The sequence below is a fragment of the Vanellus vanellus genome, assembly GCF_965231255.1.
Source record: "Vanellus vanellus genome assembly, chromosome: 1".
In the NCBI taxonomy this organism is placed as follows: domain Eukaryota; kingdom Metazoa; phylum Chordata; class Aves; order Charadriiformes; family Charadriidae; genus Vanellus; species Vanellus vanellus.
The window spans coordinates 91711953-91737163 of NC_138905.1; the positions used below are offsets into that span (position 1 = coordinate 91711953).

Here is a 25211-nt window from a genome sequence, read left to right on the forward strand (position 1 = left end):
ACCAGGGTCTTTCTCACTCTTTGCTGGCTTTGTTGGGAGACCAGGAGTCCATCCTTCCACCGGTCATTTGATGGGGTGACTCCCTGTCTTGCTACTGTTCCTTCCTACCAGGGCTGCTTGGTGATTTAGTCAGGTGCGTGCTTAAAGGTCTCCCTGGCTTTGATCTGAAATGCTCAGCCCTGTGCCAGATGAAGCCTTTGTCAGGCAGGCAAAGAGTGAGCACCTTGCTCGCTGGCAGGGAGGTTTGGTGGGTGGCAGCACCATGGCTGGGAAGGGACAGGAGAAGGGAGAGATGCTGGGAGGCAAGAGGCTGAGCGCGCATCGCTGGCACTGGAAGCTGGTGGGATCAGGAGGGGAGAGGAGGGGAAGAAGGCGCACGATACCTGACCTAGCAGGAGCCACACACACGTGTAAAGGAGGTGGCATGAGCTGTGGTCACAGAAAAGACCCTGGTGAAGGTAAATGTCTGTGTATGTTGGGCTTGGAGGTGATATCCAGTGAGAGTGGAACAAGTTGCTGCGACTGCCCTTCTGGTTTATTTTTGTCTAAGGGAAGAGAAGTATTGTCTTTTGTGTGCAGTATGTTTATAACTCAATTTCCCCTCTGACTGATGCCTTGCTCCATGCTCTCTTCTCCTCCTCCATCTGGTTTCTATTGTAGTTTTAAATGAGGACAGTTTGGCTGTCTGGCAGAACAAGCGGGGTCTGTGTGACACCAGCTGCCTCTTCCAACTTCTAAGCCTCCAGCACAGTTTTAATTATAGAAGTGTCAAGATTGGACACCTCCTACCCCCCCCCCCCCCTTTCTGTGCCTGCACGCACACGCACACCCCTGCTACAAATCCCCATCCACATCCAAACTTCCTTCGTGAGAGACCCGGCTCTGTGATTTACGTGTGCCCTGTAATGCCGATAGAGTCCAGTTGTAAAGCACATGCTATAGTCTGTCCCTCCCTGCATTCAGGGTTGATCACAGGCTTTTTTTTCCGTTCTTTGGGAGCCACATCTGAAATAGTCAAAACACCATAGAGGCGGTTGGAAGTGGGAGGGGAGCTGCTCACCGCCACTCTAACCTCACCTCCCCCAAGTGCCCAAAAGACTCAGCTTTGTAGGAGATCAGAGCTGCTCAGGAATTTCAGAGCTGCAGGTTCTGCTGAAAGAAAATATTTATTGTGCTCCAGTTTCATACAAGCGCTGCATTTAGGGGCTTGCGTTGCAGGAAGCTGATGCAGTCCCTTCACCTTCAGGGATCTGAGGTCAAAGTCTGTAATTTTTGGCTGCAAGTGAAATCTGTCCTATGTGGGATTTTATTTTTTTCTTTTTTGACATCACAAAGCTGCCACACATTTTGACGTAGCTGTCTGTTTCTCTTCATAAGAGCCAAAGAGCCAGTAAGGCAGGAAATCATGTACATGATGAGTGAAGGGCACTGGCAGAGATATGTGAGAAGCCCAGGGCTGGAAAAGCAGGGAAGAGCAGAGCTGGAGTAAGAGATACTGGCAGAGCTCAGTGCACATTGTTTATCTTCAGTCTATAGGTTGTCTCTACTGTGGAGTCTTCACTCACTTTTATAAATGGGTTGAATTTTATACATTTGCTACAGATTATTCCCCTCAGGCCTCTTTTGTGCTTACCAGTCCTCAACAGATGGATCTAGCCTTCTCTAGTTTGAGTATAGGAGATTTGCTTACCTGCCTGAGGCCTCTTGACCTAATTTATCCCAAGAAAACTTAAAACTCAGCAAAAAAAGTAGTGCGATTTAAGAGGTCTTACTTTCAAGAGGTCAAATTAGTCACAACAAACATCAGTCTGTGCATTAAGTTGGTGTGCTTATTAACACTAAGGTTTCAAAAAGTATCTAACTAAGGGCACTGTGGGCACAGGCCCCATTTGCGTGGCAGCTAGGCACCATCATATGAAGTTTTTCTATACAAAAGACTAATTAATTTTTAGGCAAACTTTGTCATGTCTCTTTCCTGATCAAATAAGTTTTCTGTTCAATTAATTCTTCTTTTTCCATGTGGCATGGAGTGGTTCACCCATTCTCCCACCCAAAAGGATCTGAAGTGAACATGGATCTGTCTAGCTTTCATTTTTGCTGTTTACATTAGATTTATTCCCAGAGACCCCTACCAAGAAGGAAATCTTAATATACCATGTATGCATAGCTCCTGCTACGAAGATGGTAGAGCCTGACCAGCCAGAAATGAAAAAGAGGTCTGAAGTCATCGTTTCCCTTTCTTTTTTTTTTTTTTTTTAATTTCTAGCATGCTCATCATCATATGATCTGAGTTCCCTACTGCAGTTACAGATAATCAGGTCTTACTCAGAGATAGGAAGGTCCTCTTTCTTGATGTGTCACTTGGGCTTTTCTTGGCAGGATTTTAAGGAAATTTCATACTTTTGCTCTGTCTCCTTCCCCATCACCTAGTCCTCTTAGGAGGTACGTGCTGTACGCACTGAAAGGAATGCTTCCCATGTTCCTTCTGGAAGACACTGATGTGCCTCCTTAAAAGAAGAGAGACTCCTATAGTTCTGTGACTGCTGTGGATGAAGCTTTGACGCTGTAGACTTCACCTGTTCTATTGGTGATTTCATGGTTTCCCATTAACATTGTTGTAGTAGGCTAAGGCCCCTGCCAGGAGCTGAGCTGTTAGTCTTAGCCCAACAACTTGAGGGTTTTAAAAATCAGTCCAAGGGCTTTAGGTGTGATACAGCATGACTAGTATACCTCCATTGAGTCTGTGCTCAAGAAACCATGAAGTCAAATTTCCCCTGTTGTTTTGGAAAGGCTTCTTTAACTGAAGAGAATTAGTCTGTTTGGATCATTCAGGGTTCCAAGTAATCACCGATGCTTTGCGTATTCCTGCATTTGGGTTGGCCAAAAGAGAAGAGAAGGGACCCACAAGAAGGACCTCTTTAGCTCCCTCAGTAAGAGTCAGGAGGCAGAAGGGTAGCACTTCCCTGAGCCACTGGGCTCACTAATAGCATGCCACTGAGGAAGACACCAGCTTGGTAGCCCTCCTCACCAGAGCCTGTGCCCTGGGCTGCTTGGCAGGGGCAAGTCCACCCATGAGCTGGCTCTGGCCTCAGTGGCAGCTGTGAGAAATACAATAATGTACCATCTGGTTTTTGTTCAGGCTGTCCTTGGAGTGCTGTTTTTGGATGCCGCCTGATGAAGCACATGTTAATATGTCATTATGGTCCTGAACTTTGAGCAGAAGAACTCAGGGAAGGTCCAGCCAGAGGCATGATCTCTGTGGTGTCGCAAAGATGCAGTAATTGCTATGCCTGGCTTTCCAGTCAAATGTATGGCTTAGTCTGTTTTCTTCCATACAGCTTTCCGAATGTGTAGTGCAGCGGAGTCAGCATTGCAGCAGGGAACTCTTAACTTCTGCATTTACTGGCTTTTGCGTTTATGGCTGTGTGAAGCATTGCCTTAAATACACAGCAGTTTCTAGCACCTAATAAGGAAGGGCTCTCTTACTGTTATTGTTATAGCTAGGGCTGTTACAGTACTGGGGACAGGCAGGCTTGGTCTGACCAAGAGGATGAGGGTTTCCTATACCTATACAATGGGGAAAAAATAAACATATGCTTTGGGTCCGGGTCTGGATGTAAACGTTGTGCCTCATGCTCCTCTCAGCTTTAAGGCTGGTTCAGTCTTTGGCTGGTTATGTTGATGGAATTCTTTTGAAGCCAATGTCAGATTGTGTCAGTGTGCAGATCTAGTCAATATTTGAACTTTGTACCCCCTCGGTGGGAGTTTATGAGCTCTAAACTGTGGGTATGTAGGCTTATATGGAAGTGCAAATGCTTCTCTGATTTTTATCCAAGCCAATCAGACCTTTTGGCACAATTCAGTGAGGCTGGAGCTATATCTTGGGGAGGGGGGAGGTTCCCAGGACCTCATGCCGTACCTCATGCTTTCAATTAGAATGAAATAGCTTCTTTTTCTGGAAAGGAAAGAAAAAGGGAGTGAGAGAAACCCTACCTTTCTTCCCACAATGTTTCTGTGACTTCAGGATCTGTCATTGTCATACGTCAATTAATATGGCATGGCAAAACCATAGCATATCCTCACTTTGCAAATTGGCTACGGCCGCTTTTGCGGTTTAATTTTGGTTTGCCTGTATTTTTCCCATTGCTGCACCCTTCCCTGCACGTGCAGAGAGTCTCTGCTGTTGTTTCATGAAACTGTCTCCTCTGTGGTTACTTGTGGAAGTTCTCAGTGTGTATTCATTGGGCATCTTGACTTGCTTTCCTCTCCTAGTCCCCTACGTGCTGAAGAGCTGTGCGGAGTTCATTGAGACTCATGGCATTGTGGATGGGATCTACCGCCTCTCAGGAGTGACATCCAACATACAAAAGCTGAGGTAAGGGCAATCTGTCTGAGTGCCAGAGAGATTCGGTCACATTGCTGGTACCTTTTCACTGTTAGTCCCTCGGGCATAGTCTGGGGCCAACAGAGCTCTACACTGATGCAGAAGATAAACTGTCCCTGAAGCTGGTAACAGGGAAATACGACATTACAGGGATTATTCCATGACAATGAAAAAAATTATCTCCCTCTGCATCTATTAATGGAAAGGCCTGGAGGGTCTCAAGACAAGTGCTGAGTTGTTGTCTCTCAAGACAAAGCAATCCCTTTATATCAGTTTGGGGTCCACTCATGTGACTATGTTAGGGAAACCAGAGACTAGTTGAAACCTTGGGGCCTCCCTCATCCCAGGAGACAATCTGAGGCAGGCTGCAGTTGACATCCCTACTTTTCAGTTTGTTTATTCTTCTAGCTGTGAAAGAGTACTTAGGGTGGAGTACTGGGATGCTACAGCGCTTACTTGCCGAAGTTGTTATGTTTCCATATTGTTTCAGACAAGAGTTTGTTTCTGACCAATGTCCGGATCTGACAAGGGAAGTTTACCTCCAGGACATCCACTGTGTGGGGTCGCTCTGCAAGCTGTACTTCAGGGAACTGCCCAACCCTCTCCTCACTTATGAGCTCTACAAGAAATTCACGGTGAGACCCTTTGCTGTTCTCCTTCCTCTCCAGCAGCGTGGATGTGCTGCAGGTTCCTCCATGACAACTGTTTGGGATTCACTCCAATGTCTTGGCTTCTGGTGCATCTATCTGTATAAACACTTCTCAGTGCTCTTCCCTTCTTGTCTTGTGCTGGCTCTCTTTCCCTGTCCTTGTTTCTTTCCCCCATTTCATGTTTATTTCTCTCAGTTTTTCTGCTGTTTCCTCCCCTTCATCTTGCTCATTTTTTTCACCGCATTGCTTCCCTGCTGTTACTCTTTCTCCCCACAGTGCACCTCCTCCCAGAATTACTAATTTTCTTTCTTTTCCTCATTACTGTCCATCACTGAGAGTCTTCTGGGTCACCTGGAGCTTGTGATCATAATCACAAGGGTGTGGGTTCCTCCTCCCTGTCCCTCTGACAGTTCCTGACACCTGCACATTCTGATTGTTCAGCCCATGTGTAAAGTACCAATTTTTGTGCCTCTGTAGCATTTTTCACACAGTTTGTCAGAGTGCAAATGATGACACAGGTTATGCCAGTTATGGCACATCAGGTCTGTCATGATCATGTCATAAATACAAATGGCAGAGATAAGTGGCAGCTGGCCAAGCAGAAATCTCCAAACTTGTTTAAAGAGATTATAATTCAAAGAGTAGTAACTCGATTCTGAAAAGCAACTATAGATTATACATGGATACAGTTGGAGCTTAGGAGCAGACTGCAGGGGAGCAGAAAAATAAGACCAACAAAGACTGAATTTTTAAGAGAGTTGGCTAATTTTGATGACAGATAATATTTTATTAAAAGGTGGCACAGCAAGCTGTGATTGTTGTTAAGGTTGCCTGCTTCTTACAGCTCTAAATCCGCTTTCAGTTTATGACACCAACAAATTTAAATCCAGTCATTCAGGCTGAAATCTTCTGTGCCAGTGGTGTGAATTTTCAGCTAAAAGAATTCACCAACTCCTTAGAATGATTTGGGTGGGGGGATGGGAAAGATTGTTTTCTCAGCATTAGGAACATCCGTCCTTTGTTAAGAATTTCTGTCATCCTACTCTTTCCCATTTGCGAGGAGGTGGAGGGGACAGACATTGCCAAACATGTCAGATGTTGCAGAGAAGTTTTGCAAAATCACGTCTGAGTGAAACGGGAAGTGGCATGCAACCTGGCCTTCGGGTGTTGCTGTCTGCATTGCCTCTATCCTGAATCAAGCACTTCCAAGTGGCGCTGCTTTGGCACAGGAGGCACTGAGAGAGATCCACGGGGTCCACAGAAGAAGACGTCATTCTCTAAAGTCTCCCTGTAGCCTTCTATGGGAAGAGGCAGGCATGTTTCTGCAAGGGGTCTTGCTGTAGGGCAAAGCCAGACAGGACCAGCCGAGCAGCAACCTGCTATGAGAAGTCATGTAGCTGTTAGAGACTACAACTGAGCTGGGGAACACGGGGTGGGAATTGGCTTGCTGTGCTGCCTGATAGATAGGCAATAGCGTTAGGTGTCTTGCTGTTTTGACGCCACATTTTAAGTAAGATTGGTCTATGTTTCAAGGTGATGTATAGTCAAAACTTCAGCCAAAATTCTGAGCAGATTTGAAAAATCGACCTGTATCCTCAGGATATAGGGATCCTGAGGATATAGGATTGGATCCCTAAACTAGAGACAGTCAGGATGAGTAGGATCTTGAAAATACAGGGTATTATTCACCCATTCACAGTAACTGATGAGTCTCATTCTTGCTGAAGCTATTTGGCTGGTGTCTTTCTGGCTATCACTACTGATTTATGAAAGAAAAATGTTGTAAAGGAAACATGAAGATTTAGATGGAAACTTTTTTTAGGAAAGAATGTTTGCTGAAAAGTGCAGTTTTGGGATGACGACTTGCAGATTTTCAGTAGATACATTTGGTAAATAGTTTTATTCAAAAACAAAAGGGAAAACATTTCTGTAACTGTCTAAATGTTTCTTTTACAAATGCTTTCTAAAGGAAATGTTTCAACATAAAATCAACACATCTAACTCTTAAATAAAATGTCTTTCAGAAAAGGGTTAAACAACCCCAAATTTAAATGATAATTTCTTTCACTTGTGGTTGAGGGTGACGCTTTGGTCAACCTCAAACAATTGTTTTTTAAAACCTTGTGCCAGATCCCCAAAATGTTATCACTTTGGATTGACCTCAGAGGGATATTTTTTTAATCTCCAGCTTTTCAGTTTGTCCACTTACCCACAAAATCCATTATTCACGTAAGTCTACTCAGTAGGGATTTATAATGGGTAACCCAGCTGACAGGAAGCACAGTCAGATAACAGGAGGAAAGAAAGAAAAAAGAACAATTCCCCAAGGAGCAGAAAAACTGCTAGAAGCGTGTGTGTGCGTGGGGTGTCTGGACAGGGAATGGTGGCAGCTGTGCCTCGGCAGAAGAGCGCTGGTAGGAGTAAAGGATGCATGCTAATCCCAGCCTGACTCAGTCGGAGCTGTCTCTGAGATGGGATAGGCCCCACTTTGAGTCAGCAGAGTGACTCAGACATTTGTGGCTAAGGAAAGTAAAATTCTTAACGGCTAGGGAGGGGTTGGCCGTTTGGTCATCACTATGTCCAGTTCACGATGTAACATCCCAGTCATGACCTCACTGGCTATCAACTTGTGCTAAATGATGACCTCTCAAGCTCTCCAGCTTGCCGTCTTGTATTGTAGTGATGGATGCTTGTTTCACAGGATAGCTAAGTTGAATCTGGTTGGCTTGTTCTAGCCTGGGCATAGAGGGTCCAAGTACTCCCTCAGAGCAAACCAGCTGTAGGAGGTCAAGCCTACTTTCTCTCTTCGGGATCTATTCCACTTTTTAACCAGGGCTTATGAATTGTGCGCTCCCAAGATCACCAGTGGAGTAAGAAAAATCCTAAATGACATAAATTCATACCATGACTAACAGACATGTAATAAGTAGAGTTATTGATTCTTCTTTGAATTCTGTATTCTGCTGCTGTATTCCTGAGTTTTGAAGGGGGCCTCGGATTTCAAAGGCGCAACACTAATGGGTCAGAAATGTGGCTCAGAGGTTTGAACGGGTCATGATCTCAGAGAAGCTTATATTCACTTGCTGTCTAAGCATTAGGTCTTTGAGACATGGAAGTTAAATATGGGAAAGAAGATTAGCACTGGGGGAGAAAACACCATGTTCAATCTAGATGAAATCTAATGTTTCAGATGCACTAGTTAAAGTTTATATTTCTGTCCATCTTCATCTTTGGACAAGGCCATTCAACTGGAAACCTTGTATAAAGATCACAAGAGTTCTTATTCTTAGAATTTCTGGGCTGATGGTAATAGGCTTTCTTTTTTTTTTTTTAAAAAAGAAGCTGTAGTTATGGGTAAAAAGTATGAGAAGGAGTTAATCTACCTTTACTTTGGTCAAAACCAAGTGCATCTGCATCTCATGTACACCAAACTAGTGAGCCTACTTGTTTTAATTTGCCATCACACCAGTGACAAGTTCAAATTAGAGGGCATAGATCTCAATTCCTGGTGTTAGGGAATAAAACATGATTCATATTATGTTTGGTTTGCTGGTGTTTGTACATTAGAAGTGGTCTGCTGGGAAAAGGACAGTGACCAGAACAGAGATGGCAGCATCATCAATGTGGATGTTGTAGTGACTGCTACAAGAAGATGCTTCTCTAGTTGTGGCTGGTAATTTCAGGTTCATAATGTTTAGGACGGGTTATTTCCTTCCTTTCCTTTCCTAGCAGTGCTGACGTCTGTCTGTAGGCAAAGCTTCTGCTGGCAGCGTGGGTCCCAGCATCTTTCTTTGAACTGGCTCCAAACTCCAGTGGCAGTAGGGTAGGCAGGAGGTTCCCAGACAGTCATGCATTGTTTGAACTCGCTGGTGGTTTGTCCTCCCCCAGCACAAATATTGAAAGGGAACAGCTGAACAGATGAATACCAATGCAGTAAACTCCTAGGAATGCAGACAAAAGCTTATCGTGGCTCTCTAAGCTTTTGGTCCATACAGACTTGCTCAAGACCGAGATTCTGTCTAACCTAGTCTAACCCTGAGTATGAGAATTTATTAATCTACCAGGACAGGGATTTTGATAAAGGCTCTCCCACCATAAAAGGTGCAAACTCACACAAACAATGCCTATAACTGTCTTCATATGACAGCCAAAATATTGCTTATTTTGAAGAACACGGAACATGTATATCCAAGCTGCTTTCATAACACAAGGCTTGAAAGACCTGCTTTATTTTTAACACAGATTCAGGGAGGGGGGTGGCACTACTTTTCTTTTTTTCCAGTATTTTCGCTTCTCTCTTTCCCTCTCTTACTATTCCACCCATCACTGCCCAAGTTAAAAAACAGAAAAACAACAAAAAAAAAAAAAAAGAAAAGAAGCATAACTCCTAATCTAAGGTCTCAGTCCTTAAATGCCCTTCTTCCCAAAATATTAACTACCCTGTCCCACCCTGTGGGAAGGATGCACTGAGACATGAAAGAACAGCATAGCAAAATTCTGCTGCGCTGGGGGGCTCAATGTAACTTTGTTTACCAATAGCTATGTAAGGTAACAAGAGAGCATTCCCTCTGAGACAGGCTGTCTCATGTGACCCTCCTTATCCCTCTTCCTTTTCCCCTGAGTCCATTGCCAGGGTGGACTGTTTCCTTGTATCTCCACAGGAAGCAGTATCACGCTTCCCTGAGGACGAGCAGTTGGCACGAATTCAAAATGTCATCCAGGAGCTCCCACCATCGCATTACAGGTGAGAACGTGTCCACTGAGGTGCTGAGGAACAGTGTAACGACCCTCACCATCAGGGAATATTGCCTCAAATAGCACTGGAGTTTATTTCTAGAAGTCAGTTCTCAAAAACTGACTCACCATTTCCAAATCTGACAACAATTAATCTGGCATTTAAATATCAAACCATTGTTAGAGATTGAACAAGCTCTTCTTGGCCACAGTCTATCATCCTCCTTCCCCGGGTACAATCCCCATGGCATCCTTGGCCAGTGTGCTGGGTATGGTGAGGAGAAGATGATCTGCAGGAGGTCCTTGAGCAAGAGCTAAGCCCTCAGCCTTTGTAGCACCCTACTCCCTCTCCCATATGTTTGCCATCTTCTTCACACCCATCACACTAAGGATTGTCTGGTCTGTGCCCCATCCTTGGCCACCCCAGAGCACAGTTGTTCAGATGCTCACTGCCATCCCGTGTGAATGCTGGTGCTGTAAATCCTCTGTCCTATGGGGCCTGTTGTGCCTTTTCAGACACTGCCTTCCTTGTGGAGGGGACAACTCTGAGGTCAGGGCTGGGTCAGGTCTGAGCCTTGCTGTCCCAGTGGGTGGGCATCGATCACTTGAAACCTTTTTTCTCTCTTCGTATAAAACCACTGCAGAACGCTGGAATACCTGATCAAGCACCTGACTCACCTGGCCTCCTTCAGCAACATGACCAACATGCACACCAGAAACCTGGCCTTGGTGTGGGCTCCCAATCTTCTCAGGTACAGTAGAGAGTCCTCTCATTTAGAGCACCGTGCTGACCTCCAAGGGGAGCGCCAGCACCTGAGCCTGGAGACCCATCCCTTGAGGGAAGTGGGAAGACAAGAAAAAGCAGAACAACTAAGGGGAACAGCAGAACAGAGCAAACAACTTTTAAAAGGAGAAAAAATTCTTCCAGGTTGAATAATCTGAGATCTTGCTGCCAGCATCCAAGGAAGCTTGTGGTTTGGTGTGTTTCTTATAAAAAAAAAAAAAAAAGCTGTTATTTGCATGTTGAACACATGAATTTAAAAATGAGGAGTTAGCTCATCACTGTGGAACGGAAATGACATTTCTGGCAGTGCCAGTACTTCTGCAGCGGGGCGATGAGAGACAGCAAGGCTTGGAAGGGAGGGCAACAGGGCAATAATACTACAGGCCTGTGCCCAGATCTGCTTGAGCATAAGCGAGATGAGCTTGGTGGGCTTAAGATGGCAGCTAGTGTCAGATCTCAAGACCGCCAGCTAGTTTGTCATGTTTGCTATGCCTGGCACTCTGCTGGGAAGAGGCCCGGATAAGATGCAGGCAGAGGTTTGGCTGATACGTTGTGGAACTAAGCAGAACAAGAAAAAATAGTATCTGGGGGAAAAAAAGGAAATATTTCATATCTTGTTGAGATTCCCTTCCCCATCCATCCCATACCCATATATTGAGAGGAATGAACTATGCAGGGAGAGTCCACGACTGCAGCTGGGCAGGAGAGCAGCGCTGGCAGAGCTGGGGTGGGGGAGCCCTGGGCTGGCAGAGGACAGGAGGGAAAGACATTGGCTAGAGATGTTCAGGCCTGAAAAACATTCTATAAACAGTTATCTCACCCTTTTAAATCACAAAACAGGCAGAGCAGGTTCTGAAAATGAATCAAATGTTGACTCTATTGTATATCACAAAGTGGACCTTTACTACTGAGACATTTTTATTGTAGCATCTGTCCATGTCAAAAAAACCTGAAGTCTGTTTCCTTTTGCAATCTTTTGTAAGTGCAAGTCCCAGGGAGGGTAAGAAAGGAGCAAGCAGTGCAACTGCAGCCTCCTTACAGGGTTATCCTCTTGGCAATGCCCCAAGCTATTATCTAACACACCAGTCATTAACTTTACAAAGGATCCATTGCCCAGAGATAATTTCTTCAGCAACACTTTGGCATGTCAAGATAAGGAATGTTTCTTTGCTGAGAGCAAGAGTGAGAATGTGGGAGTGCAGGGGGGCAGAGACGAGACTACTGGGGCACATGGCAAAGCACTGAAAAAATTGGTGTGGGGAAGACCTGAGCAGGTTCTAAGGGATTTCACTGAGAGATGATTGAAGCACTGAGAAGGGATCACGAAGCAGTGTTTGAAGGCTCCTGCATCGTCTTTCCAGCCCAACTTTGAAATAGCTAAAAGGAACATAGAGGGAGAAGAGTGGAGTTTGAGAGTCATATTTTTATCCGCTGCTGAAGAATGTAAAAGTGAAGTAGGGAAAATAACACTGGCAGGAAAGGAAGCACCAGAGGTGACAGAGAAAACAGGGAAAATAATTTTTTAGAAGAGTGAAAAGGCAGAGAGAATGTGGGTCCGTGAGGGAAGGAGAGCAAGAGGTGCAGCAAGAATGGGGAAAATATCCTTGTTCCAAGTCTTGCAGGAAGAAAGCTGATCTCTGCTTCCCAGGGTCTGTGTGTAGCAATGCTGGCTACTAGTATACTTCTTTCCTGGTGCAGGTCAAAGGAGATTGAGGCGGTTGGCTGCAATGGGGATGCAGCTTTCCTGGAGGTGCGAGTGCAGCAGTTGGTGATTGAATTCATCCTGAATCACGTGGATCAGATCTTCAGCAACCACAGAAAAGCCAGCTGTGCAGAGAACATTGGTAACGACCTCCCTGAACCACTCTACATGTCACTTGCAATGTACTCCAGCTCTAACTGTACCTCCTTCCACTAATATTTCAAGCACATCAACCCTTACTGTGCTCACAGACTCCCCCAAACACACCATGAGCCCAATCCCTCATTGTTCTTGTACTGTTCATCCCCATCTCCAACATTTTGGTTTTGAATACTAGCCTCCTTCATTGTGCTCCCAGGTTGCCCTATGGCTCATCTTTTGCATGATCTCACTTGGCTTAACCCTTTCCACAAAAGGAAGACCACCTGTTTGCTTCTCAATTCTGGTCTAAGCTTTCTCTCTAAGCCCATCAGCCACAGTCCCAACTCTTCTCTCAGGCTCCCCCAATTTTAATTCCTCATACTGATGATACCTGCTCTGCAGCCACCATATCCACCCAAGTCAGAAACCACACTCCCAAGATAAAACTTAAGCTTCTGTTCTAAAAACTTATGTCTTGTGCCAGGGGACATTTTATAAGAAGAGATTTTTTTTTCTTTCTGGGACATCAGCAGTCTTGGGAAACGCTGATTTTTGTTATTTAGTGACAGGCTTATTGTCAAAATGCTTTTAAGCCGGGGAAGTGAGAGGGTTTTGATCCACAGTGACCTCACATAATTTCAGAAATATGCATCGTTTTGTTTTACACACTAGGAAGACTTGTAATACCTGCAGAAGTGAGGAGGTAACCTTTCTGCTTTCTGGCCCTGTGTCAGCTTGTCCCATCCACCCTTCCCTTCACATGTGGCATTCCCTACTAGTCTGTCCGTGGAGTCTGCAGTTCCAGTGTGGTGCCCTGCCTGACCTGTAGCACCCATGCTCTACCAGTGTGGTTCCTCAGGAGAGGAACATGATGATGGTCCCAGTTACTTTCTTACTGGGAAAGTGCCCCTTCACTTAGCCCCTCTGCACAGGCAGGAGCTTGCACCCTGCTTCAGCAGCAGGGCTAAGTTCTGAGTGGACTCCAGAGGCTGCGCTACCTTCATGCACCTTGAGGTGGTCTGTTTAGGACAAGCCTGTTGGTGGGGTGGCCTATGGGAAGCTGGCATTGCCACTGCCTGTGTAAACAGAGACCTTCAGCTCCCAGGGCTGCCAGTTACACTGCTTCCCATAGCCCTGAAATGCATTAGGAAGGTAAAGTAATGCTGATTTTAGAACAGCACCTGTGCTGGATCAAGACAAGGAGAAAGAAGCGGAAGTGAGAGAAAGAATTAGGCAGCAGGTTTAGATTGGGGACCGAACTGCTCCAAAATCTGGGGAGGGAAGGAGGGAGGAGAAAGGGGAATGTGTGAATCCTGGTGGTTTTCAGAGATGCCTCTTTCACACCGAAACATCTACAGCAGAAGCAGCAAGTCTCTGCAACACAGCCTTTGGCTCTCAAGCGTGGCCCCTGCTGGGAATGCACTCAGATGGATAAGGTTGCTGGGGAGATGGAAGACACATCTGACAAAAAGCCTCTCTCCCTGCACGTGCCGCTCCTTTCCCCCCTCCGCAGGAGATGTTCCAGTCAAATAAAGACATGAAGCTCTTGCTCTCGTCTCTCCTCACCCGAGGCTGGAATGTGTTTTCTTGCTTTTCAGAGAGTCCATCAGTTGTGAAAAGTCTGACCCTCCCCTCGGCCTCCCTGCCGATGAAACTGGTGAGCCTGGAAGAAGCTCAGGCACGGAGTCTGTCGGCCTCCCACCCTGCTCGTAAGGAGAGGAGAGAGAACAGCTTGCCTGAAATTGTCCCTGTAACTGGGTCGCTCTTCCACACGGTTGTTGACCTCCCTGACAGCAAGTAAGTGCTAAGAGGAGTGTAAAGTGCAAAAAAAAAAATAATGAAGGTTTCCCAGCGTGACCGCAAATGAATCTTTTGTTAGTGTGATACCCCCACACCTGCACACATGGATCTATAGCCAATATTGAGAGACAATTGTGTACCCTTCTCAAAAGAGGCACAGCTGCTCCTGAGAAGCATGGCAGTTGCTGGTTCATAGCTCCACTATTCCACATCCCTCCATTAGGGCAGAACCTCACAGACCGCCTACAGAAAGAATTAATTTCTTTGCATCCTTGGGTCAGCTCAGGATTTGGCTAAAGCTGGGCTGAGTGTGGAACAGGTCCGGACACAGTTCTCCTGTGAGTTCCACCTGCTGGTGGCCAGTCCACGGCGCGCCTGATGACATTGACCTGCTCAGTTTCGCTGTTCTCCAGGTTCCTCAGCGCTCATAGCCAAGCAATAAGCTGAATTTTCACTTCTGGTATGGAGAGATATTTACATAGTGGCACCTATGCCATCTGTGTGTACGCCAGGAGAAGAGTCTGATTTCAGCTGAGGTTGCTGCCGTTGTTGGCAGTGCTGCCCAGCATAAGTATTTATCTATTTGTCTATCTATCTGTTAATATATAGCCACTCTACTGCCTGGTTCTGAGAGTTTATAGCCTCTGCAGCAGGAGGCTCATTAATCTACTGGCCCATAAAGCACCGTAGCAAAGACATTTCTTCACACTTGATGTATTAAAGCAAAAACGAGCCATCTAACTGAATGCTGGCAAGAGGATAACCAGCTTAAGACAAAAGAGTGTACTGCCCCTCTGTACTGCCTTTTCCTTCCTCGCTTGAAGAGAACGGTCCTATCCCCAAGATATTAATCCTCTTTGTAGGACTTCTGAGTATTGATCTGAAAGAAAAGCAGAACTATGGGGGTAGAAAGCCCGTTTTGGAGAGCAAGATAGGGAGATAAGAGGTTCTTGCTCTGGAAGAGGGGAGATTGAAGGAGGAGTCAGAATGGGTATATGAAGGAACTGAAACAGCTTCATGCAGTAATACGCATAGAAGAAAACTGGCTTCAGGAGTAGCAGCTTCTTTCTGTTTAAAGCTGGGATTTCCAAAGAGACGCAGGGAACTGGTGTCCCATTTCCTCTGACATTTACTAGAAATTGATTTAATTGCCTTAAGCCTCCTCCATTTGGTGATGTAACACCTATGATTAAATGCATGTTGGCCTGAGAAGTATTAGTAGCGAGTTTGTATTAAGAGAGCCTTCTATTTTTGTGAATTCATAAAACTGTGAGGACTTTAAATGGTAGCTTTGTGCACTGGGTGATAGTACCAGTTCCATCGGTTCTCTGGAATTTATCTTGCATTCTGTCATTAAAACCCATTTAAAAAGCAATTTTTCTTTACTGTACTGCAAGATGGTTCTAGCCTCAGAAACCTCTCCTTTCTGGAGAGAGGCATGGTTGATCACTTAGTCAATCACAGTTGCTGTAGCACGATGCCACAGCCAGTTCTCTGAAGAGTTGGCTTAGGTGTCTTTCCATCCATGACATGGTTAAATCAGCAATACAGATAAATCACTTATAGAAAAGCAAGAGTTGATTGTGCAGCTGTGCTTCACATGCCTTAGAATTAAGAGAGGTGTGAGAAGAAAAGCAGGACAGTGTTGAGGGAAGAGAGCTCAGACATTTTTGTGGGATATTAAGAAGAAAAAAATCTCTTGGGTTTGGTAACCTCTGGAGCCCTCTTTCCTTCCAGGAGAAAATTATCTACCAAGTCCAAGAAATGGAAGTCGATATTTAACTTGGGCCGTTCTGGCTCAGAATCAAAATCTAAACTGAGTCGAAATGGGAGTGTCTTCGTAAGGGCACAGAAGCTCTCTGGTAAGAACACACTTTTCAGTTAAGTAATTCTCTCTGCAGCTTTCTTCTGCAATATTGATAGCGTGGGGCAACCTTTATCCACGTGACACTAATAGCATTAGACTTGAGATAGTCTGGTGGGGTCATATTGCCTGGTTTCATGGACAGCTCTTTTTCACGTGATGGTGAGAAGCGCCTTTTCAGGAGGATATGCCAGACAGCTACAGCAAGTATTCAATTTTGGTACGTGATAAATGGGCTCCCATTGCCCAGCTGTCAAGCTTGGGGACTAGGAAATGCTATGTAGGTTTGGATTAGTCCACTTTTCCGGCCCAGCCAGCCTCTGGCTCCTAATGTTCCTTACACGGCATTGGGTGAATGGCTGTCCTTCCAGGCTGTCCTTCCACTAAAGGGCATTAAAGAACCAACTGTGTTCAGTGTCTTTGAGAAAAACAAGGCACTAGGAGTTCCTATGGCTCCTGGCTCTCAGCACTTTGAGGCAAGCTATTACTTTTTGCAGAAGTTACGAGAAAGAAGTTGTCTTTTCTCCTGGCTGTAATCGCAAGTTTTAGCCCCTCCTGAGCTGGAGTCTCTTAAACACTCTGCTTCCTAGGAAATCAAATGGCAGTGCCAATTCCCAGTGTTCAGAAATGATGACTCAAGTTCTAAAAATCATGAAGTTGACTGAAAAGTAATTGCAATTTTTAAAAGAAAGCGTACCCTTTTCAACCTGACTCCATAAAGAAGTGTTTCACGTTTATATGTGCTAGATTTTTTTTAGTATCTCCAAGACAAGAGATTTACTTTTTACAAAGAAGGTGAAGGTGAGGCTTTTTTTAAGATAATCTCATGACTCCAGGAGCTGGTGTTTGGAGGAGCACTACCAAACACTGCAAGACATAAAATAAAATAGTTAATGTTGGCAACATTACCTACCACCACATATAAGAGAGGCTGTATTTGGATCAGAAGTGAGTGTGAAGCCAAATGCTGGATCCAGCTCCTTTTGGACCCCTGCCTTCTCCCATGTTTTGCATGTACAGATGGCCTTGCACAGGGTGCTGGTGGCAGACCTCGAAATAGCTCTCCATCCTATTTTGATCACGAGATCACATTCTCACTTTGATAAGGAATACTACGTCCCCAAATAGTGCTAACCCAAGGATGCCCAGGAATGACTGGAGCCCAGTGATTTTGGGGGCTGAGTCCTTTTCCAAGCACAGTACTGAGTGACAGGAGGCTGTACATTTTCACCAGCAGGACACAAAAATGCACAACCGTCTGCAGAGATTTAGGCACAGAAGTAGTGCTTTCGAGAAGCAGTGCTTTAGCGCTGCCATGTTGTATTTTTGTGTGCTCTCTGCTTACAGCCTAATGTGAGGAAACAGATGAACTTGCTGTTGAAACTCAGCACATGCTTTAACACAGTTTGTGCCCGTGCACACGAGTCTGCAAGTCACCTAAAACGCGAGCTCCACAGCTTGAATTCTGTTCCTCCGGGGAAGCGAAGCCAGTGCTCAAGACATCGCGCCATATGAACATAAAATGTAGTCAGGACTCCATATAAATGCAAAAAGTAGCTGGAGTTTCTCCTATGCTCATGTGAAAGTCCCTCCCAGAAGCCTTATTTGTATAAACAAATGAAGTCCAACAAGCCTGCTCATTTTCTGCCTTACCTACTTTGTGCAACTTCGTATACAGCAAATTTTGCTCCTAGACATTTTCCAGAGCTCCACGGACCCTTTTTGGGCTGCCAGAGACTAACTTGTCTTCCTTGCCAGCTACATTCTCCCCCGTCTCCCCTTTTCAGACCGGTAACAGCCACATGCTTCCAAAACCTCTCAGGAGCAGACCTGTAGAATGTCTGGTGACAAATGGCAGCTTGTTTCTGGACAAGCAAATCCAGCGAGGATGACCAGGAAAATAGGTTGCTTACTGCCCTCATAAATTTCCCGGAGTGCTTGGTGGAGGCAGGGTGTGCTTATGCCAGCAAAAAGCCTGGGAGTACAACGTAAAAATAACCTAACATTTGCTATAGGGAATGAGAGGTGAGAAGGTATGTATGTCGGTTTAGTTAAAAAGTCCTCACAACCAATAGCCTGACTTGATCGGGGAGGGCAGTGGCGCATAACAGCTTTGGGGATGCTTAACTGCTTCACAACGGAGATGGTGTTGACTGGCTGGGTTAAGTATAGCTCTCCACATGTCCGGCAGGTGCAAAGCTGTCGTTAGTGCTAGCAGATCCCCAGCTGTGTGGACAAGTGTTGTGGGTAATAAGCCACATGGTGTGGATACAGAGGGGGAACGCTTGGAAATGGAAAATAACTTTGATGTCTGTCTGGCATGCCCATCTATATGTAGCCTTTGGTCTTTGTGGGCTGAAACCTGCAAAGCCGTGGGATCTGAAGCCTGTTTCTAAAACCCATTTTCCGCAGAAAAAGCAACTATTCGGCCTGCGAAGAGCATGGACTCGCTGTGTTCCCTGCCAGTAGAAGGTGAGACATCAAGAGCTTATACTGTAAAGGTGAAGGATTGTACCTCTGCATTCTCAGCTTTCCCCCGTGCCTGCATAGATGCACTGCTGTCTTTCTTTGCCTTTCTCGCCATATTGTGTACCTTTGTATGCTTGCGTCATGGCAACTGACATGTGCCCCCACCTTTGTGTGGACGTATTTTTGACCCATTTCTGTGACCTTTATGTTGGTGCGTGCACCTGAGAGTTACCACTGTGCCTAGCTGCATCTTTATTAGCGGTGGGATTGCTTTGATTTCATTCTTGGTTATTCTGGGCACAAAAAATTTCCATTTGTAAGGGAAAGTATAACACAGCGAAAGGTGCTTGCAATAAGCCAATAAAACCCAGAGCTGTGATCTTTGTGGGCAATGCACTCTAGCCATAAACTTGGCTGCATCCGATTGAGAGGACCCTCTAATAATAAAAGTCTTATGTGATTTCCACTGGAGGGGAGCCTATTCAGCCCTGCCTGCCAAGACTGAAGGAAGCCCCAGGGATGGAGCCTGAAAGGTGTTCAGTGCCTTCTGTCCCCATCCCTCTGGGTGTTCACCATGGCAGGACCCATCCTTGGAGGGACCAAGAAGAGCTCCTCACAGAGGAAGGTTGCTTGCTAGTGCTTCACTTGCCACTGACTCCCTCGTACCTTCTCTTGTCTAGGGGAGGATGAGAAGAGCAGATTCAAACGGACAGTGACTACTGGAGGGTTTTTTGTCCCGGTGATGAAGATACGGACAGGAGGCACAGGCAGTTCATATGACCTCAGCAAGGAGAATGAGTGGGAGCGGGAAGGATCTGGTGTGGGGGCCAAAGGATGCTCTGAGCTGAGTGGGGAGAAAGGTCCTCCCCGGACACCCCAGGCAAAGTCACCTCCTGAGCAGCTGAAGGTCTTCCGAGCAGGAGAGGATGCCGAAAATGAGCAAACTTCCCCCAAAGGTGGCCGCATGTTCTACACTTCTGAAACAGCCGCCAAGTCAGGCTTCCCAAGCAGCCTCTTTCCCTTGGAGGCCTCCCCTCGTCACCAGAGAAAAGCCCTGAACATCTCAGAGCCCTTTGCTGTCTCTGTACCCCTCCGGGTATCCGCAGTCATCAGCACCAACAGTACCCCCTGCCGCGTGCCCGCCAAGGAGAAGCTTTCCCTCTCCAGCCTGGAAGAGCTGTCTTCCCTGGTGGCCGAGAGCACGAGCCCCTCTGCCCAGGAAGCAGGGACCCACATGAGGACAGAGCAGATGCCGGAGCGTAAGGAGAAACAGCTGGGGCCCACCCTGCCAGCAGCAGCATCCAGAGGTAAAAGTGTGTTAAGGAGGGTGATGTGGAGCCTCTGTTGGGCTACTGGAGGTGGCCTGCATATCGGTTGCATGGAGGTTGCTCCAGCCTGCTCTTGTGGCAGGGAAGAGACCGAGCGGTAGTAGGGTGGGTGTTGATGGTCGCAGGTCAGGTTGGTGCTTGTTGCAGTAACGAGACTGGGGAGGTGGGTGGCCTCCCAGTGGTGTCCTGTTATGCCCACAGGGAGCTCTTTAGCTTTGTTGGTTGGCATTGGGTTGAAACAGCACCACTTTGTCTCAGGGCACATGTTTTCAGTCACAAGTAGTTACATCGTTCATTTGTGTTTCTGGACCAGGCTCTCACCCTGAGGAGCTGGTGGCAGCCAGGAAACCCGAGTCCTTAGAGACTCCACAGCCAGCAGCAGAAAATCAGGAGACATTATGTGTGCAAAGCAGTGGCACAAGCAGCACCAGCAGCCCCCAGCAGTCCTCGGAGCAAAGTCCAACCTTGGAACAAACACCAGCCTCAGAGGTTCATACAGGGCCGCTCCCTGCAGACAAGGCAGAGCAAGGACAGCTCAAGATGAGGGATGTCTCCTCAGAAGGCAGCTGTGGCCAGCAGGAAATCCAGATGGCTAAGGCAGAAGAACGGTCACCCTTAAGAGATGTGGTAAGGAAGAAAGCATGAGAAAAAAGATTGGGGACAATGTCACAGTGGTGACTGGGAGGCTGTTTAAGTTTCATTGTGTGTCTGTAGTCATTAAAATTCAGTCTATGACCCAGGCTAAGCAGGGTCAAGAACTGACCATGTACTGATTTCACACCTGTCCACATGACCATGTGGTGATTTACCTTTATGCAACTACCTACTGTCCCCTCTTAAACTTCTTTTCCTGTAACTGTATGATTGCAGTCGGTACACTTTGTCTGCTCTGAGACTCTCCAGATGTGAGACTGTCCAGATGTCTGAGCGCTTTGACCCAAGGTCTCTGAATTCCCCTTCTATTTTTACTGTCCCATTTGTCCTGGACATCCTGAACAGTCCTTTTTTCTTTCATTCTCTATGCATTGTTTTTTCATTATTATTATTTTTGCCTCCTCTATATTTCTAGCGGAGATTTTTCACCAGATTTCTTACAGTGATACTCATCTCTGGACAGCTATTTAAAGATCTGTTGGCATAGCTCCTTGAATAGATTATTCATTCCAGTTTGTGTGCGATTTGGGAATGCAGATCCTCTGGCAAGGCCAAGTAAGCACTGAATGGGAAGAGCTGAGAATTGGGCTGAGGCATTCCAGCTACTCATTCACCTCACTCTTCCAGTACATCTGTCCAGGCCTCATTTTGGCTGCACCTCCAATCTTCTCCTCCATAAATCCATTTGTTTATAGATGCATTTCCTTCTCTGGACTGGTAGCAGTTTGCATGTGTGTCTTTCTGTACCCATGAGCGTCCTCGTCCAGGAGCCTGTCTATTCTATATGGGCTGTTTGAGGAAAATGGAGGGTTATTTGCTCGTAAACTGTGAGCTGCCAGGTCATGGCATTTTTTTTTTTGTTTTTCAGAGTGAGGAGGACCCTTCAAATGCCCTTCTAGAACCGCTGTGGCCAGAGATACAGCAGGAACTGAAAATTATTGAATCTGAAGAGGAGCTCTTGCTCTTGCCAGCAGCTGTCCCCAAGACGGGACTAATTTCTGAATCCTCTTCTTCAGTCCAAACAGATAGTTTTTCCTCTGGCTCAGGGCAGAGTCCAACAGTGTCTGAACAGAAATCTGCAAGCAGAACACCACAGACAACAACTCAGGTGCCTTTATTTGGTGCCACTGGCGTGGAACGACAAGACGGCCTCCACAACTGCCAGTCTGATGTGGCTGCACAGCAGAGCTGTGCTTCAGCCCTACCCAGAGTGGGTACTCTTCCAACTGGCACAGCCTCTCCAAAGAACCACCACCCAGTGGTGGAGGACAGCAGGAGTGAATGTCTCACTCCTCCCCTGGACTGGAAGCTTCATAGACAATCAGAATTTAATGAGGTTTCCCCAAGTGATGAATTTTCTTGTTCCAAAGGAGCATGTCCAGAGTCAGGGAGAGAAAAAGATAGCATTCGCCAGCTGCAGAGGGATATGGACGGTCTTACCAGAGTCCAGACTCAGAGGGAGAAGCCTGAGGTAATGACTGCTGGTGAAAGGGACGCATTCTCCTCCAAGGCACTGAGTGGAGCTGGAATCCAGGAGCTGAAGGAGGGCAATGCTGTTAGCAGAACCCATGATTTTGGTGACCAGGATGATGAGGATACCTGGACAGATAACGTGCAGAGCTTAGAACTTGTGGAGCCATGGGAGGATCACCAGTGGGTTACAAGTCCACTCCATTCCCCCACCTTTAAGGACATTCAGGAGAAGATGATACAGGATTTTCAGCCCCAGAGCCAGAGAGCAGAGACAGGCCTTTCTCTTAGACCACGATTCAGTCGCAGCCTCTCCCTGGACAGTAAAGACACAGTGATGAGTCTGTGGACTATCCCATTCTCTTTCATAGATGCCACTGACCAGCAGCAACCATGCAGTGACATTCTACCAGTGACTTGTGAGCTGCCCAAAACACAACCTGTCTCCCCCTCTAGTTTGGGCAAAGCTAAGCAAGATGAGAATGGCACAAGTCCTCCAGAAGAACCTTTGAAACCTGAGAAGCTGAGGTACCCCCTCAGCAGGGAGGAAGCACCAGCTGAGAAAGAAGGACCCTCCAGAATCCCTCTTTCAGAGCCAGAGGAAAAGAAAGTGGATGTGAGCAATGAAAACCCTTGGAGCTCAAAGCTTGAGCTGTCTTTACCATACCAAAATAGCCCAGGCACTTCTTCACAGGTGAAGAACACAAAGGAGGAGTTATCCATGTCTCAGGACATTTCCCTGGGAGGAGACACTGTTACCAAAGCATTGTGCTCTGCCACTGAGTCACAGCTGAGTAATAAAGATGAAGAAACACCTCGCAAAGTGAAGACTAGGCCATCATCCCTCAACTTGGATTCACTCCTTCCAGCCCAAGATTTCTTCACATTTGAGAGCCTGTCCATGTCCTCTGCCCCTGGGAACCGCCTATGTGGGCAGAAGGAAGTAAAAAGCAGTGATTCTGTCCCATCACTGCCGACTGCGTGTCCTGCTGCCAATAAAGACGTTCCTTGGGGGTCTCATTTCAATGCCCACATGGATCTAGACTTGGATTACCTGGCAGTGGCCCATGCCACCACTGGCCGTCGTAACTCTGCCCCTGTCAGCGTGTCGGCAGTCAGGACCTCCTTCATGATTAAGATGTGCCAGGCTAGAGCAGTGCCTGTGATACCACCCAAGATTCAGTACACCCAGATCCCCCAGCCCCTGCAGGCTCAGAACGCCGCTCCGCCAGCTGAGAAGAAGGAAGCAGAAGCCAAGCAGGCCGTCAGGCAGAATCAACGTGTGGCATGGAGCCACCTGGAGGCCCCCAAGAGCCCACCGACAGAGAAGAAAGCCAAAGCAGAGAAAGAAAACAGTGACCCAGCTCAAAAGGACTCAGCCTGTCCTTGGCACAGCAGCCTTGGCTCTTCACTGGAGCCACCTCAATCCAGTCATCACCCCACTCTGGATGTCCCAGTTCTGCGCCGAAAGCGCACCTCTGAGGGGGAGACAGCTGGAGATAACCCACAGTCCTCAAAGATGGAGAGGCCATCAGGGTTCTCCAAGCCTTCCTATAGATCTAGGCCTGGAAGGCCCCAGAGTCTGATTCTCTTCAGCCCCCCCTTCCCCATCATGGACCATCCATCCTCTTCAGCAGACTCCAGGGTGTTGTTATCACCCATAAGGAGCCCCACTCAGACCACCTCTTCGAGCCCCATTTGTGGTGATCTGTCTGAGACTTCGCGGACAACGCCTGAGGGGGTGACGCTGCGGAACAAAATGACCATCCCCAAGAATGGCCAGAGACTGGAGACCTCTACTAGCTGCTTTTACCAGCCCCAGAGGCGCTCTGTGATTCTGGACGGACGAAGTGGGAGGCAGATCGAATAGCAATTGCTTCTCGTATTCCTTATGTGTGGTGGATGGGATGGGAGTGTCCAAGAACAACTCTGTTGCCATTTTGCTGTTGTTATAACTATTTTGTGCAAGGTGGACCCAAATCCTTTACAGTTTTCTGCAAAGCATTTTGCTATGGAGGGTCATAGTCTTCTTGTCTTGCTTTTCCTTCCCTTTCTCACCCCTGCCTAGTCCTTCACTGTCTGCTTTTTTTTTGTAAGCCAGTCCCAGGGAACTTGCATTTCCTCATACTTATTGTCTAACAAGCCCTGTGAAAGTCTCATCCTCCCTATGGAAAAAAGGAAAAATAAATCTTGGTATAAGTAGAAAATAGGGCTGGGAGGAAACACAGTTCCAAAGCACTGCGTGCCAGGGTGCAGGGGCACAACATCTGCTGAGGAGGCAAGTCCCGATGTTTGGGAACTCCTTTCATTGTTTCCCGGCCACCACTGAAGGACCATGCCTATCCATCTCTGTTGTCTGATTTAGACAGTGTAACTAAAGAGTGCAGGAGGCTGGGGATAGCTGAAGAGGAAGGTGAAGCTGGCATGAGTAAGTTACACAGGGTGTGAGACACCCAAGGATGTTCCATTGACAAACATACAACCTGAAGGCGCTGCCTCCGGCTCTGTCCTTACATCACAGATGTGCTCTTTCCAGCATGTGCAAGGGCTGGAATGAAAGTAGCTGGACAGGAAACGCCTAGTTGTTCTTTTAATCTTCCAAGTCCTGCTCATGAGTTTTGTTGTGCTCAGCCACACCTTCCTTGGGCGTACGAGATCAGTGTGGCTGGGGAATGAGTGTGCAGCTGTCTGTCCAGTGGTAGAGACTTCTCAGGCTGGTATCAATGAAAGCAAAGATATGGTCATAACAAAGGCCAGTATCAACTATTTTCATCATTGCTTAAAGACAGATGACACCTCTGCAACTATCTCTAGCTGTGGTCCACGCTGCCAACAGCAGAAAAAGGCAAGAAGATCTTCTGATCTGCGTGTCCTTGGGCTATTGCTCTCTTGCACCCTGACTGACATATCTTTGACCCTTGGTCTTTCATTGCCACTGTGTGGCATGTCCCCAGGTGCTTCTTCTTCCTTTAAACTTCCTCTCCTTGTGATTTTACACCATTTCTTTGAGAACATGGCTGGTTGTCACCTCTATGGCCCTCAGTGCTTTCAGATTGATTAAGAGTATGGTAAAGAGGGTGATTTGTGGGACTGCAGAACAGATCATGAACAATATCCTGAGAGGGGGATTTGAAGTGAATTAAACTGTCTCCTGAAGGGCCATTATTGTTACAGACAAATACACGTTCATATAAGCAACAGCTGCCGTGGGAATAGAATTAAAGCTTCCTT

At 46.7% G+C, this 25211-nt stretch overlaps 1 protein-coding gene across 1 annotated transcript in view; it reads left to right on the forward strand.

Moving 5' to 3' along the window:
- The window catches only part of ARHGAP31 (Rho GTPase activating protein 31), a gene marked incomplete at both ends in the record, with an annotated part of 55665 nt that extends 31815 nt beyond the window's left edge, over positions 1-23850 (forward strand). Inside the window, 11 exons of the mRNA XM_082490637.1 lie at positions 4273-4375; positions 4875-5019; positions 9696-9778; positions 10413-10520; positions 12251-12396; positions 13994-14192; positions 15933-16057; positions 18472-18531; positions 19209-19835; positions 20170-20483; positions 21379-23850. Coding sequence (XP_082346763.1) covers positions 4273-4375; positions 4875-5019; positions 9696-9778; positions 10413-10520; positions 12251-12396; positions 13994-14192; positions 15933-16057; positions 18472-18531; positions 19209-19835; positions 20170-20483; positions 21379-23850 — 4382 coding nt within the window. The remainder of the gene's footprint in view (positions 1-4272; positions 4376-4874; positions 5020-9695; positions 9779-10412; positions 10521-12250; positions 12397-13993; positions 14193-15932; positions 16058-18471; positions 18532-19208; positions 19836-20169; positions 20484-21378) is intronic.
- Positions 23851-25211: the final 1361 nt, after the last annotated feature.